This window comes from Mytilus galloprovincialis, chromosome 7 (genome assembly GCF_965363235.1).
Source record: "Mytilus galloprovincialis chromosome 7, xbMytGall1.hap1.1, whole genome shotgun sequence".
NCBI classification, from domain to species: Eukaryota; Metazoa; Mollusca; class Bivalvia; order Mytilida; family Mytilidae; genus Mytilus; species Mytilus galloprovincialis.
The window spans coordinates 13497685-13514578 of NC_134844.1; the positions used below are offsets into that span (position 1 = coordinate 13497685).

At 30.7% G+C, this 16894-nt stretch overlaps 1 protein-coding gene across 1 annotated transcript; it reads left to right on the plus strand.

The window, feature by feature from the left end:
* Positions 1-511: 511 nt before the first annotated feature.
* On the plus strand, positions 512-11255 carry LOC143084406 (uncharacterized). Its single transcript, XM_076260785.1, has 11 exons — positions 512-585; positions 1441-1524; positions 2664-2996; positions 3535-3576; positions 4101-4220; positions 5783-5848; positions 6617-6706; positions 7428-7499; positions 8826-8867; positions 9555-9618; positions 10198-11255. Exons 2-10 carry the CDS (start codon positions 1464-1466, stop codon positions 9605-9607), a joined length of 879 nt encoding a protein of 292 aa, XP_076116900.1. The 5' UTR covers positions 512-585; positions 1441-1463; the 3' UTR covers positions 9608-9618; positions 10198-11255.
* The last annotated feature ends 5639 nt before the right edge of the window (positions 11256-16894 follow it).

Sequence of the window (16894 nt, forward strand, 5' to 3'; positions counted from 1 at the left end):
ACTTAATTTTTAAATTTGGGATGATTTTTTTGCAATAGTGGTGGTGTATTTGTCTTTCTTTCATATAAATGCTCATCGCTTCGTTGGTATCAATAACTTTTTGTCGAAAATATAAACACCACGACCAAAAACATTTACGGTCCAAACATTATGACACTGAAAATTAAAGATAGGTCTATACGCATAGTTTGTGGAAATATAGTGATTCTCCAAAGGTAAGCAACTCTCTTTCTCTTATAATAGACGTGATAGTATGGTAGGCCTTGTCCATCAGGCCACAGGTAAGACTAAGACATTATTTATGTAAAGAAAACACAAGTAGCTTAAGACGGGTCTCTGTTTTTACTTCTTTTTAATTTAAAATGATTTTGATGTCAATAGTTTTATTCGTCATGGAAAATGTAAATTTCGAAGGATAATTTCCAACTTGCTGATCAGATATCTTATTTGTGAAACCCGGTACATTTTGCGTACATCAATATATGCTATTAAATCCATTTTGTTTATCTACTTGAAGGGAAAATTTCAAGGTTACAGATGGTAACAGATATTTACAATAACAGTACTGATGATTTTCGGTTAAAGGTAACATAATACATTCAAAGATAATTTTCACAATTTAAAAAAAATACCAGATAGCTATCACTATCAAAATAAACAATTATCAAACAAATTCTTGTCATTTACGGTTGGTTGAAATTATAACACACGCAAATTATTATGGCAATTTTCGGAGTTCTGGTGAAATGTCTAACAGACAGTAACGGGCCAACACATTTAGAAAATTGAGAATGGAAATGGGGAATGTATCAAAGTGACAAGACCCGACCATAGAGAAAACAACAACAGAAGGTCACCAACAGGTCTTCATAGTAACGAGAAATTGCCGCACACGGAGGCGTCCTTCGGCTGGCCCCTAAACAAATATATACTTGTTCGGTGATAATGAACGCCATACTAATTTCCAAATTGTACACAAGAAACTAAAATTAAAATACTACAAGACTAACAAAGACCAGAGGCCCCTGACTAGGGACAGGCGCAAAAATGCGGCGGGGTTAAACATGTTTATGAGATCTCAACCCTCGCCCTATACCTCTAGCCAATGTAGAAAATTAAACGCATAACAATACGTACATTTAAAATTCTTTTAAAGAGAAGTCCGAGTCTGATGTCAGAAGATGTAACCAAAGAAAATGAAAATAAACAAAATGACAATTATACGTAAATAACAACAGACTACTAGCAGTTAACTGACATGCCAGCTCCAGACTTCAATTATGTTTGTTTCGAATATCTTAGATATTCAAAGGCGAGTTTTATTTTAGGAACATCTTTTTCAACTATTATGTGGCTTATTTTAGTTCTGATTATTTGATATTTACCTTTAAAAGTAACTTTAATAAATAATAATCAAATAAATGTTCTTCTACTTTGCAGTCAAGATAGATATTGAGTCACAGATGATAACGGGTGATCAAAGAACACTTATCATCACGGTATTCGCTTTATTTAACATAAACGGTAAGAGAATAGCAATTTCGTATCAGCATTTGATTCGTATATCATCTCAACAAATTTACAAATAGTTCGTATTATCAAATGTTGAAATGTTTCTTAACTCTGCAAAAACAAACGACATTCAATGTAAGCCTACTTATAAAGCCTTTGTTGAATTGTTTGCTTCTTCTGGAATAGAAATAAAAGAAATATCAACATGAACATAGTTCAATATAGGATATGCGTGAATGAAAAAGCAACCCAATGATAGGAAACAATTAAAATTCAAAAATATAGAACTCCGAGAAACATTCAAAATGAAAAGTCAATTATCAAATGGCAAAATCAAATGATAAGACACATCAAACGCAAGGACAACAAATGTCATATTCCTAGCTTGGTACAGGCATTTCAAAAAGAGAAAATGGTGAATTAAACCTGGTTTATAGCGTTGAAAATCACACTAGTATGACAGTTGCATCAATTCCATTACATTTACAACGATGCGTGAACAAAGCATACATAAAAGGTAAAATAATCGAAATAGGAGTTCAGCAGTCATCACCGCATCACAAACTTCATCAGAACAAGAACAAAGAAGCACAACAAAAATATCAAATTTAACAATCACATTCATTGCTTTCTTATTTTTGAATTTTAATCAACTCATAAAGGCTTGAAATATTCCAAGTCCTGTGGCTTAATGACTAAATGTAGGTTCACGACAACTCTGGTGTAGAATCGCGTGTTTGACGTCAGAATGTAAACGTTACAGAGGGAAAGATATAAATAGTTTTGTCGTTCAAAGCATTTTCAAAATTATAATAGAACGACACCATAATGACAGTTAATATAACAGTTATTAAATTCCGACCCAATTTTGTCACCATTTAAAAGTCACAAAATATCAATATTGCTAAGGGATTTTACAATTAACTACGAGCATGGGCTATTCAGGATTTGTTTTTAAATTTTACAAGTACCGGTGCACCTACTACTAGGCTGATGGTATCATTGGACCTTTTTAAATACCAGAGTTTTAATTTGAAATCAGTTTTATATGGGTTAGCTTGAAATTCTTCTTTTAAAATAAACAATAAACAAATTTAGGAATTGTTTCATTTGATTATTTTTTTATTTTAACAATTTTCTATTTATTCCAGCTGTGATCAGCAGTTGTAGAAATGATATATGTTTCACCTGGAAGGTTAGCCTACAAACCTTAACGTTAATCTGTAAAGTCGATAATTTGCATCTGAGTGTTTATATTGGTGATCCTACTGGAAAGTTACAAGCTGACTGTTTACCTCCCAGCCATCCAAACAATTGCGAACCGTACTATAAAAATAGCAGTGTAATCCAATATAGATCGACAAATGAAACTGTATTTCGAGTAAATGGTAACATAGATTACAGTATTAATGGAAATTGGACATGTAGGCATGGCACAAGAAAGGAAATTGCTACTGTTGAAGTATCTGTCTTGACAATAAACGGTAGAACTATACTTTCATAATTAGTATCAAGAAAAACATAAATAGAAACTGCATTTTTCATCAATTAGCAAAGCATAAAGCATAAAGAAAACCCGTCTGTTAAACCCAAGTTTTATTGCTTAAATAGTCAGTAGAGCTCATGTTTATGTCTGTTGTAGTGGTAATTTGAAGTGACTTTAATCTTAAAATAATTTTCAACTACAACCTTTTTTTGATGAGCTGTATAATAATTACACAAGCATTATGTTAGTATCGTTAATTTGGATCTACAAATATAATAAATGCGTGATGCAACGAATTTGTAATCTGAGAATAAAATGATATTTAAAACTATTTTCATAGTACAAAGTAATGAAAATAGTTTTAAATATCATTTTACTATTTTAATAAAATTAAGATTAATACCTCATTCATTTTATTATTAATAATGCTCTGTAAATATGTTTGTTCACTAATTTATGATTTTACGAATATGGCACATGTTACGTTTATTACAATAAACAGATTGACATAAATCAAACAATTGTCTACTTTATAGGCGGTCATAATGGTACAATTCAAGATACATTATGCCACACTGGTAAGTTTCATATAAACAAAATACTTATTTGTTATCAATTTACAGAAAATGTATTCGCAAACAAACTATTACTCATAATTTTAAACTATTGGTTACAAGCGTAAAACATTTTTTATTATCAATTGTACATCAGATCTATGATTATACTAGCCTTTAATCTTCATACATGTTCTTGCATGGAATTGCGTTCGCTTATTTTTTGTTTTTACAGAATGAGTAAATCTTTTAATGAATAAACTTAAACATTGGTATGTTTTAATGCATTATATTAGATAAGAACATTGAATAGGATTAAAAAGAGGCAACGGTATTTTACCGATGTTAGAAAATCCTAAAAATATATACATACTAAGAACAAACGCCAAAAGGAGCTAAACCGGTCGCGTCGATCGGCTAAGGTGTATCCTACTATGCAACACATGTCAAGAAATGCATAAGAACACTCTCTTATTATTTACAGATGATAATACTCAACTATTCTATGATAATGATAATAAGTCAACCTTTGTTTAATTCCTTTATAGAGTTTGATTGTACGAAGTCAGCATTACTATGGAGTTTGATCAGTTATTTTTCCTCTGTGATGATCTGCATGGTTCTAATATCAACGGATGTACGGATTTTTAGCTTCCAGAGTATGAATGGTAAATGTCGTTAAATATATTAACTCTTTTCGTTACGCATGTTAAAGGAATATTCATATCTGCAAATAGGTAAAGGCTCCATTATCAAGTTAGTGTGTATGGAATTAGAGACAGATTTACATAACTTCTAGATCAGACCCACGAAATCGTGGGCATTCAGAGCGTAGTTTAAAGTATGTAAAGTGCTGTTGGAAGAATTTTGTAAAATATTGAATGACTGGAGAGCTTCAGCAAAAGTATTATAAGTCAAAGATTATTGGGGACAGGAAAATATTTTTTTATCCCTCACCATTTTTTGGTTTTCTATCAATTTCAATATGAACTTACCTTTAGAATGTTATGAACATTTAAGTAAGGAGCCTGTTATTCAGTGGTTGTCGTTTGTTTATGTGTTACATATTTGTTTTTCGTTCATTTTTTGTACAAAAATAAGGCCGCTAAATTTCTTTTTTGAATTGTTTTACATCGTCATTTCGGGCCTTTTAAAGTTGAAAATTCGGTATGGGCTTTGTTCGTCGTTGAAGGCCGTTCGGTGACCTATAATTATTAATGCATGTGTCATTTTGGTCTCTTGTGAAGAGTTGTCTCAACATGGCAATCATACCACATCTTCTTTTTTTTTGTAATCAATAAATTTTGTATAAGATTTAATGACTGGAGAATTTCAGAAAAGGTATAAAAAGGAATTATTTTAGCGCTTATTTGTATATTATGAACATTCATTACTTTATAAATAAAGTATATTTACTGTCATTTTTTAGTTACTGGCATAGATTACTTTAGCCGTATTTTGCACATTTTTTTTGAATTTTGGATCCTTAATGCTCTTCAAATCTGTACTTTTTTGGCCTTATGAATATTTTGAAATGAGCGTCACTGATAAGTCTTATGTAGCCGCGAAACGCGCATCTGGCGTATGAAATTATATATATTTACTAATGGTGGCCATTGATATAGTATATAGTATTCAGACCCTCTATTTAATAAACTTTGTGACCGCCGTGGATAGTAAACTTGAAAACGATAGCAGATAGAATTAAAAATACACATTATTCGCAGTATATTTATGTTCAAAGTATACAGAAAAACGCAAACCGGAAGTCTAATCTGATTTAACATTTCGTCCAATGACGGGACAATATCAGGAAGCTTTTTTTCTAGTTTTTCTCCCAAAATAACTCAATCTGAATAATCATATGAATGGATAACAAATGCGACTATGCACTGTACATATACGACACAGAGGCGTGTTGATTAATTTATGTGGAAAGAAGAGAAGCGACACCCAAAATGAGGTCTTCTCGTTTAATAGTATAGAAGATTCCAACTCCTTCTTTGTAGAACTTAGATGTTTACATATATATTTTTAAAAGATAGTTTAAGGTTATTCTTATAATACTGCTTTGAGTAATTTATATACATCAAGAAAGATACACAATGATATTAAAGGTAGAAATTGAAATAGACCTCTAGCCATATTTTTATAATCATAGAATTTTAAAAGCACTGCATGACAAACGTTATCATATATAGAAATTGTTTCGTATATTTTTTTTTTATAGATATGGTGAATATAATTATTAAGAGGGTCAAACGGAATCAATATAAAAACATAGCGTACGTATCAGGTGCGTATTGTTTAAAAGAGTCTTCGTTAATTAGAATTAATACTTATAGTTACAGATTCTAAACTAAAACGATACATAAAAAAAATCAGCAACAGAACGACTATTAACCAACACAACATTACAGGGGTAAACTACGGTCGTCAGCAATATAAAATTGTGTTTTTTAATTTTTTATTCTTTTGTAATTATGTCCTAGCTTTGTTTACTTTTATGTATATCCTTCATCATTATGATTCATAATCAGCTACAAAATATAAAAAACGTAGTATATTGCACAGGTCATTTACAAAACAAGCCAACTCATTTGTCTTTTGAAAGAAAGGGGGGTAGGAAAGTCTTCTTGTATGTGTTTTATAGTGAACATTATTAAACAACTAATTTATAGACATTCCAGGTTGAAAAAGGCGTGAACTTCCGTAGATATTTTTTTAAGTCATTCGTTTACCTAAATCTATCTTTTAATTCGGTTTGTTACTATAAAAACAAACTTGAAAGATACTCAGGGGACATGCAAAAGTTATTAGTAGAAAACAACTGATAACACCTTGATAATTAAAGAAGGACAACCTGAAGACAAATAGGTTCATAAAACACTGCATAGAAAACCGAAGATGAGCAACACAAACGACACTTAAATTTTTATATTAAGTTTAGACTGTCCCCTTAAAAATGTTAATAACCAAATTCAACATTAACTTATCAATTATTTACACAAGAAAACAGAATATATATATATATAACTAAACATACTTGTATTTTATTTTTTAGTTTACAAGAAGATCTCTTTTATAATATTTACTGTGGCGTTTTTCTCCCTTGTTGTGTTTTTGAACTTACTGCACAAAGAAAGTTGTCCCTGTAAGTATATTAAGTGTGTAAAGGATTTAAAATCAACAACTAGTGAAACTTTGAACTTATACCATTACCTGGCAACATGTATCGAGAATGAGTTGAAACTACACAAGTACGTAACAAATGGTACTGATCAATGTGAGAAGATCAAAATCGACAATATAAAACAAAATATAGACGAAATACCAAGAAAACGAAAACAAAAAGACCAAGAAAATACCAAACAAACACTTCAATTTGAACAAAATGAATTCTGACAAAACTATCATTGCAAAGTGAGAGCAGTTACCGTTTGAATCGTCAATGATACCCATAACGTATATTTCTTCAAGCAATCATAGTTGGTGATATTACAGAAGAGTTTCTTAAATACAAGCAATGTAATTTACCGCAATTGTGTTATTTAAATTGATCATGTACTGAATTCCATTTAAGACGAGTCATATTGTCTTATCTAACAGTAGAAAGTGAAAACCATTGAAAACCATAAACTTTGAAAATAAAACGTTTGAAGTGGAGCATGCTTTTCCATTTCTAGCTTTTTATAATAATTTGCACAACAACAAAAAACAAGAAGTACGCCATTGCTCTGCATGAACTATTTGTAAATTTTAAGAAAAGGAATACTGAGATTCCAGACGGTATACCATATTTCAAATATATGAGTAAATTGACTAGTGTTGCTATGTATGTTCTAACGGACTGATTCTGTATGTTACATTTTTAGTACAATTTGTCTCAGTCGGACTTGGAGTAATGTTTGGAAGTATAAACAGTGTACTTTTTCTCAACAAAGATGGTAATTATTTTTTATCTTATAGTCCACGCAATTACTTCAAACCATATTTTTACTACATCAACATGTTTCGTGTGATTGATGTTTGTTGGTTTTTTCTTTAACAGTCTTTTTATGTAATTTATTATCCTAATAGTCTCCATTTAATGGTGTTATCTTTCCACGTGACGCACATTCTAGTTTTGTTTAACCTATTGGGTTTTATTTTGTAAGTATTCGTCGGAAAAATTAAGAAAATAGTCAACAACTAATCAGTATTATAGGCACAAAATGAAAATGAGGTTGTGATTGTTCATTGATAAACTCTACATGTAATGACGCAATACTCAAATTTGTTTCTGGCTTCGATAGTGTGCAAGTCATGGTTTATAAACGTTATTGAATGTAGTGCAGGTGTATTCCGAATGATGAAATAGTATATATGTGTTACATGCACCGAGGGAATTAGCTACAGACGCTCATTATTGAGGACATAAGGCAAATCGGTAAAATCAATTTATAATCATATATATACAGTTCCTGAATAAACATTATATCAAATGCGCATATAAGTATGTTTCAAATGAATTCTTACTTCTTTTGCCTTTCAATACAGTTCTTTGTTCAAATTCAAACCGACACGAGTATCTACCAAGTAACTTACTGCACTCCTTTATCTTCACATAGTGTCTGAATCGTAGTGTATCTGTTTTCTTCACTTGTTTAACAGTTTAAATACATTTATACTGCACTCGTTCTATTTGAGCAGTCAAAATGCGTTGACCGTATATTTCTATGTCATATATATGGTGAATATAATTATTAAGAGGGTCAAACGGAATCAATATAAAAACATAGCGTACGTATCAGGTGCGTATTGTTTAAAAGAGTCTTCGTTAATTAGAATTAATACTTATAGTTAAAGATTCTAAACTAAAACGATACATAAAAAAAATCAGCAACAGAACGACTATTAACCAACACAATCCGTAAATTAAAAAATCAATTTTGAAAAACTCTTAATTCATGGGACAATTGTCCAATGTTCATCGTGTCAATCAACAGGACCATATAAGTACAATGTATATACACAGGTGGTCATGACTATTACAGTATGTTAAAAAATACTCATATTGTCCAGAACAGTGTCATCATGTCAAATACGTCTTGAAAATTGCATTTCTATATTTTCTCTCAAATAATTAAACACAAAAAATCAATGTTCTGCCTAAATTCAAGCATTAGTTTGTGATACTGTTAAAAATGTTAAATGAACTTCTGATTATGTTTTAATATTTGGTTTGAATTTGTTTTGTTGATGTTTTTTTATTACTCTTTTTAAACTTACAGGCACGATCGAAGCCATCCCTTGTATAAATGAAGACATTGGAGGTAACTATGTTTTACTAAGGAGAACTATTAGTTTACAGACAGTCAAATTTCATTAATCTATTTAGGAGACACAAATAAAAGATCCATAAAAGAGGCGATACCAGATAAGTCAGTAGATTTAAGCGTTTCCTGCTATCATAGCGTTTTATGTCAATACATAGAGTCAAATTCAAAATAGGAAGATTAAATTAACAATCATATGTCTTCTGGTATTTAGCAATTTTTTGTCATCTTTTTGTCATTTTTGGAAAGGAAATCTAAGGTTTTTATCGAGTTTTACATGTTTCCATGGTATCTTCAGCCTTTTTTTTAACATGCAGTTGGATAGGTAAACCACCATGTTTGTCTGGTAAAGTATTATTTTAGCTTCATTTCAAAATTTGAACACTAGAACCTGGACTTGAAGTTGCCGTCTGTATCCACATTTTAATAACTGACCATAATCAATTAAATCTCTGTGTAATGTTCTGTGATGATTGTAATTGTAAATTTTTTTTAAAAATAAAAGATTTACGCGTGATGTTTCTTGTGGCGAAAAGTCTATTTTAGTAGGTTAAACACTGCATAACTCATGTTCGGTAATGAGTTATATTTTGCGCTACAAGTTTGATTAGGTTATACTTGGTCAAGTTAAATAAAAATTATATTAAAATTGTGACTGACTTTCTTATTATTTTGTACAATAAGACGATTCACAGAGGCTCAGTCCCATGGGTGATGTAGACGAATCTATAGTATGAAAGAGACTCTAGTAAGTGTTTTATATTCATAGCATCTTTTATTATTTGAATCCTTTATTCCCAATGTTGTCCAGATTTTAAGAGATCCCAAACCGTCTTGTAGCTTGTCGGTGTCAGGTGGACAGGCGGAAGTGAAAAGTAAATAGTACATAATTTGTGTAATCAAATCCATCGGGGTTTTTTTTTTTGGGTTGGGGGGGGGATTTATTCATTTAGTGAATTCAAACCGATTGTCAACGATTTTTTTCTTTTTGTAGTGAACGTACTGTTGGTTTTTTTTATTTTAATCTAAAAAACATTTGTTTATATTCTTGTATATATTTATGTTCGTTGTTTTCTTATTAGATATATCTAATTAGTGTCCTAACAAAAGCATGGTATGCGTTATTCATCTGTTTACATGGGTTGACTAACATAATATCCATAGTAATTTTTTTATGAATAAAGGTTAGGGTTGGTCAAGGTAACATATGCTTTTTTCACCTTTTTCAAGCAGCATTTTAACGCTCAAATAGGTTAATTTATAAAGATCTTCACTTAGAAGTCTATTAAGATGATTGTTTAATTTAAAACATGTTCTGTTATTGTAGGCTGTGTGCTGGCATTTGGGATGTATATTGTTTAACATGAACCACCCAAGCTGTAATATAATGGAAGTAGTAGCTTGTTAGCAAGACATTTATGTCCGGGTACATGGTGTAGTACAATAAAAATCACGCGATTGGTTTGTGATTGTTAATGATTAAAACATTAAGTTAATGAAATTACAAATTGTAGTGAATTGGAGCACAAGACGTATTTGATCGAATATAAATTCTCGATACATTTATTGTCAAAAACACATTTTATGTGAAGATGTCATGCTTTATGTGCTTTATTTATGTTTTACCAACAGACAGATACAGACATAAAGACTTTTAGACTCCGACATTTACTTAAAGTAACATCTAAAAATGTGGAGTATTATTATAATTTCACAACACAGCAGTTGTTGAGTGTTTTCAAATCTTTCAGACCATGATTTAATAACAACCGCTTTTTTTACTTTTGTGTAGGGAACAGATAAATAACTGTGTACTCGAAACTACTTTTATCAGAAGATTTAACGTCTGAATTTTTATGGAAATAAATGTAGTATTTCAAAGTCAATATTATATATTTAATTACATAAGTCCACACCGTAGCAAGTGCAGCACCTATGTTTTCAAAACTCTTTGATAATGTGCAGTGACTATTAACTTACTAGCAATTTTCAACATTTAGATATCTGTTTAAGTTATACTTATTGGAAATACTTAGAATAAAAAACGACATTTTCCATCAAGTAATATCACTCTCTGAACATCTCAGTTTGCCAACAATTTTTTAGGCCCTGTCAACTGGATCATGGTACATTGACTGAATTTAAAGCAATGTTGCTTTCTCTCACATTGTCTTTTTTCTGAGTTTCACGTCGATAGGCAAGACAAAGTCTGTGTCAAAAGTTTATGTTTATAACAACATGATAAAACAACATACGTTAGAATGAAAAGGTTAAAAGGTCTGGCGTACTAAATTATAATCCTGGTACCTTTGATAACTATTAAAAGAACCATACGTTGAAATAAGGAAAGTGCGCTTTATACAAGGACTGTGGTTTTTTTAAGAAACAAAACTGTTAACAAATATGTACGATATTGTAACGAGTTATTGAGTAATATAATAAAAAAAGTAGTAAAACGATGATGTGTTTTAGTCCAAAAATAAACCACGCATAATGATCGTTAGTAGTTGCAACCAGCAGTAACATTTTCAAATGATGTAATTTGTTATCGACAATTTATTTTTTAAAGGGGATTGTATTTCATCAGATAGCCGACATTCCTATGGATACTGATTGTGAACTACTACTTTAGTTATGAGGCAACATTAATACATAAAAATTCCCAATTACAAAATGAAAAAGCCCAACTGCTAATTTCTTAGTATGAATCTAAGATATACTGATAATGTTCAATCATTCAATATATATAGGAAGATGTGGTATAGGTGCCTATGAGACAACTCTCCATCCAAATAACAATTTATAAAAGTAAACCATTATAGGTGAAGGTACGGCCTTCAACACGGAGACTTGGCTTACACCGATCAAGAAGCTATTAAAGGCCCCAAAATTACTAGTGTAAAACCATTCAAGCGGGAAAACCAACGGTCTAATTTATATAAAAAAAAAACAGAAACGAGAAACACGTATAAATTACATAAACAAACGACAACTACTGTACATCAGATTATAATACACATTATACACACTACAACGATTAATAAAATTGAGAAAGGAAATGAGGAATGTGTCAAAGCGACAACAATCCGACCATAGAGCAGACAACAGCCAAAGGCTACCAATAGGTCTTCAATGTAGCAAGAAACTCCCGTACTCGTAGGCGTCCTCAAGATGGCCCCTTAAAAAATATGTATACTAGTACAGTGATAATGGACGTCATACTAAACTCCGAATTATACACAAGAAATTAAAATCAAAAATCATACAAGACTAACAAAGGCCAGAGGCCTTGGGACAGGCGTACAATTGCGGCGGGGTTAAACATGCTTATGAGATCTCAACCCTCCCCTATACCCCTAACCAAGGTAGAAAAGTAAACGCATAACAATACGCACATTAAAATTCAGTGAAAGAGAAGTCCGAGCCAGATGTCAGAAGATGAAACAAAATAAAATAAATAAAATGACAATAATACATAAATAACAGCAGACAACCAGTAGTTAACTAACATTCCAGCTCCAGATTGCTTACTTATATATATTATTGGTCGTGAGATGAAGAATACTAACAAAAGTAGAAGGTTTCAAATACTGATTATTTCCCTGAAATTGGCATATATGTGGATTTCACATTTGAACCTTTGCCAAAGTGATCATTTCAACTTCCTAAATGTCAATTAGTAAATAAACTCATCATAGATACCAGGATCAAAAATATCCTCTGCTCAATCTTATGGCGTGAAAAAGATTCATGTTCACAATATATATGTTCATTTACAGAGGTGTTCTTCATTTAAATAATCAGAGAAGAATGTCTGAAATAGCCGCTACAGAAGTTTTTAAATAGACAATTATGACACGCTCAGGAGGTGAATATCCAAAATAGTGAAGTCCAGTAAGGGTAATTCATCGTCAGCCTTGTTTGTTTTGATTCTTCGTCACCTGATTGGCTTCTAATAAAATAAACGGTACAAATTTTCTTGCACCAGATGCGCATTTCGACAATACATGACTCTTCAGTGTCTCTTCTTCTAACCTGGCCGTTACCATATTTTATTTTAATCAACGTTATGTGACGTCATATCTTAAGATGTGACAAGGGTTTTTCGATGGCGAATAATAAGGTTATTCGATGGCGGCTTCATTTTGTTGAGAGTTATACACCACTCCTGCTAATTTTTGGAAAAACGTCGAAATTAAAGCATGACACATGATTCCATATTAGCCAATCAAATTATAATTATATAATACAAAACAAACAAACAAACAAACAAATATTTTATTTGCCAATCACGGCGCCCAGAATGAGCAGAATAATTATAATATAATTTTCAAACATAATGTAAAGTAAATTCAAAATAGGTTAAACAAAGTACATAATATGATTGATTTTGATTTAGTTGATTGATATAATATTAAAAAAAATGAAGTAGACAATTTGTAAATAATAAACATATATAATACAATATGACCAATACTCTGTTATTCTGGTCCCTTTATTGGACAGCACACCTCGTAGTATATACTTATAATTTATCAAATGTAAAAGAAATAACTTATGTAAATGCATATTTGATCATACATAATTTTATATAGAGAAATCTAATTTAATAGTGTATTTCTGTTTATATTTAAAACCTCTAATAACTGACAAATTATTATCAAAATGTTTTTATCTTCATTTCCCATTAGCCAAATAAAAAGAGATTTGTTATCAAGTTTTGAAATATTTTTATTTTTACTATAAATTTTGCTTAGAAAGGGATTTCTAACATTATCCAGAGTTTTACATGTTAAAAGAAAATGCATCTCATCTTCTATTTCCTCATTACAGACTTTGCATATTCTATTTTCTAGTTTAATATTAAAATAACGACCTGTTTCTATTTCAAGTTTGTGAGCTCCAATTCTAAATCTTGTTAAAACACATCTTTGAATATATGGTAATTTCAATAAGTAAGGCTCAAATTAAAATTTGGTTTAAATAATCGATAAGTTCTAAGTTTATTTCCAGAGGTCTTATTTTGTCTTTTATCATTAAATAATTCTTTCTTCCATATGCTGCAATACTTTAAATATAATTTCTTTTTCACCATATTTCTAATGTTTATTTTAGATGAGAGCACCTGATACTCTTTTGAGTCAAGTAATTTTAAGATAGCATCAATACTACTAGCCCAACAATTCTTCCAGCTTTAGATAATGTATTTGAGAGAGTATGCATTTGTTAATAAAATATTATTTTTAATATGAATTCTTTTCCAATATTTAATCATGTTTGTTAAAATATCTATGATTAGAGGATAACGACCTAATTCGCCAAATATGGCTAAATTTGTTGCGTGCTTATTCACTCCTAATGTAAATCTGCAGAATTTTAGATGCACTTTTTCATTTTTTAGATCTTTACACAATCTATAGAAATAATTAAGTTCTGTGTCATTATTTAACTTCAATTGTTCAGGCAATAATATTGATTACTGTGAATCCTACAAATACTTAGGTGTCTGGATGGACGAGTACTTGACTTTTAAAAAACATGTAACGGAGTTATCAAAAGCGGCTAGTCATGCCCTTGGAGCTTTAATGACAAAGGCGTCTATGTTAGGTGGAATGACATATAAGGTTTACACTAAACTGTATACATCAATGGTAGAGCCAGTTCTTCTCTATGGTAGTGGTATTTGGGGCACTAAAGCGTTTAGTGCCATATCGACAATTCAGAACCGGGCCTGTAAATTCTTTTTGTCCGTAGGAAAACGAACGTCTAATTTAGCATCACGCGGCGATATGGGCTGGACGTCGTGCTTTACAAAACAGCGAATTAACTTCTGTAGGCTTTTGTGTAGACTTTTACGCTCTGATCAACATAGAAACTGTACTAAAATACTTAAATGGACTTCAAGGTATAGAAAGGGTTGGGCTTTCCAAGTGCACAAAACTGTTGATTTGCTAAATGTGAGAGATCTTGTGTACGATTTATCTGTATCTACAAAAACTGTAATGCGTACAATTAGCGAAAAAATAACTGTATTAGATAACACGGAATGGAACGAGGAAGTCTTTAATGATCGACATAACTCACAGAACGGAAACAAATTACGAACTTATAGGCAATACAAACAAAGTGTGAAAACCAAACATTATGTCCGTTTGAACATTTTCAAAACTGAGCGACGTACAATGGCTCTGTTTCGCTCCGGTTCACTTCCACTTGCGTGTGAGACGGGAAGATACTCCAGGCCGCCTACACCCATTGAAGACCGAATATGTGTGCTTTGCGAAACCAACAGCATAGAAACAGAAAAACATTTTCTAATGGAATGCTCATTATATGACGATCTTCGATACAATTTGTTTAATGAATGCTCAAAACTTATTGAAAACTTTCAAGATTTTAATACAAACAGAAAATTTATTGAAATTATGAATTGTACCAATATCCAGTATTATTTTTGCAAATGTTTACATAAATTTTATTTACGTAGAAAACTATTTTTACAGTAATATTTTTCATTAATCAATTTTTAATGCATTTATTTATAAGATTTTTACCCAATTTTATAGTATTTCATATTTCATAGTTAATACATATCTTTTTTTAAACTAAGAATTATTTATATTTTAAGCTACTTGTTCCATTTAGATAAAACTTTTATGTGATTACTTACAAGTTTAAATAGTATATTTTTGTATATATTTTGGTTTTAAGGATCAGTGTCTCATAAGTCATTTTTTGGCTGGATATTGATTGTTGTTTGTATGTATATGAATATTGTGTGAATGCCTTGTTTCAATCAATATGTGACACTATAATAAACAATTTTATTCTATTCTTTCTGAACCATATAATAATACAGGTTTCACTGTGTGATCAAAAATGTGCATTAGAGTGGAGATATTAGGTTTATAATTAGTAAAATATTTTGTATATTTAAAGAATGCTTTTAAGCCTTTTTATATAACATGTTTTTGGCTTCTGAAAAGCTGCCAGATGCACTAAAAGTTACGCCAAGATAAGTATAATGTTGGGTACTTTGGATGTACGTGTCTTTATATGAAAGCTGTGCATCTTTAATACGGCCAGATGTATTAAAACTACAGACTTTGTTTTTTTTAAATTAACTTCTAACCCCCAATTTTGACAATAAATTTCCAGCTTATTTAATGCATTCTGTAAGCCTTTTTTAGATTCAGAAAGCAGTACAAGATTGTCAGCATAAAGAAGACAATTTAATGAAACATTTGATAGCAATACTGGGTCACAGGTTTCATCTAATAAAGATTTAAAATCATTTATAAATATTTTAAAGAGACTTGGGCTAAGATTATCTCCTTGTCTTACTCCAATATATGATCTAAAGTCTGAAGTTAACATGTTTCGTGTTTTTATACATAGTATGTTATTAGAATACATACTTTTGATTATATTATAAAAATGAGTTCCTACTCCAATTTTACTAAGTTTATAAAACAGTCCTGTGTGATTAACCGTATCAAAAGCTCTTCAACAAAACATGTGTATAATGGTTTCGAACCTTTTTGTGTGTGTTTATCTATTAGAGTTTTTAAGACAAAAAGATGATCACTAGTCATTTTACCTTTAGAGAAACCAATTTGTTCTTGGGATATAATGCCATGCTTTTCTAAATATTTTTCTAATCTATTATTTAATATTCTAGTAAACAACTTTCCAATATTACTAATTATTGCAATTCCCTAGTACTTGCTAGGTTCTGGGGTGTCACCTGACTTATGTATAGGAGTTAAAAAACTTTTACACCAAATTTTAGGAAAAATTCCACAAGTTATGACATTATTAAATATTTTCTAAAGGGGTTGAGAAAAATGTAGAAAACCATATTTTAACATTTCATTTGATATTTGATCAAATCCGCATTTTATCACTTTTGAAAAATAGGTTGATCAATTCGATGCGTCAGTGCCTCAAGTAAGTATCGACATGCTTTATATCTTGTATATTTAGATAATTATTATTATAATAGTCTAAAATGCAACTTTCAT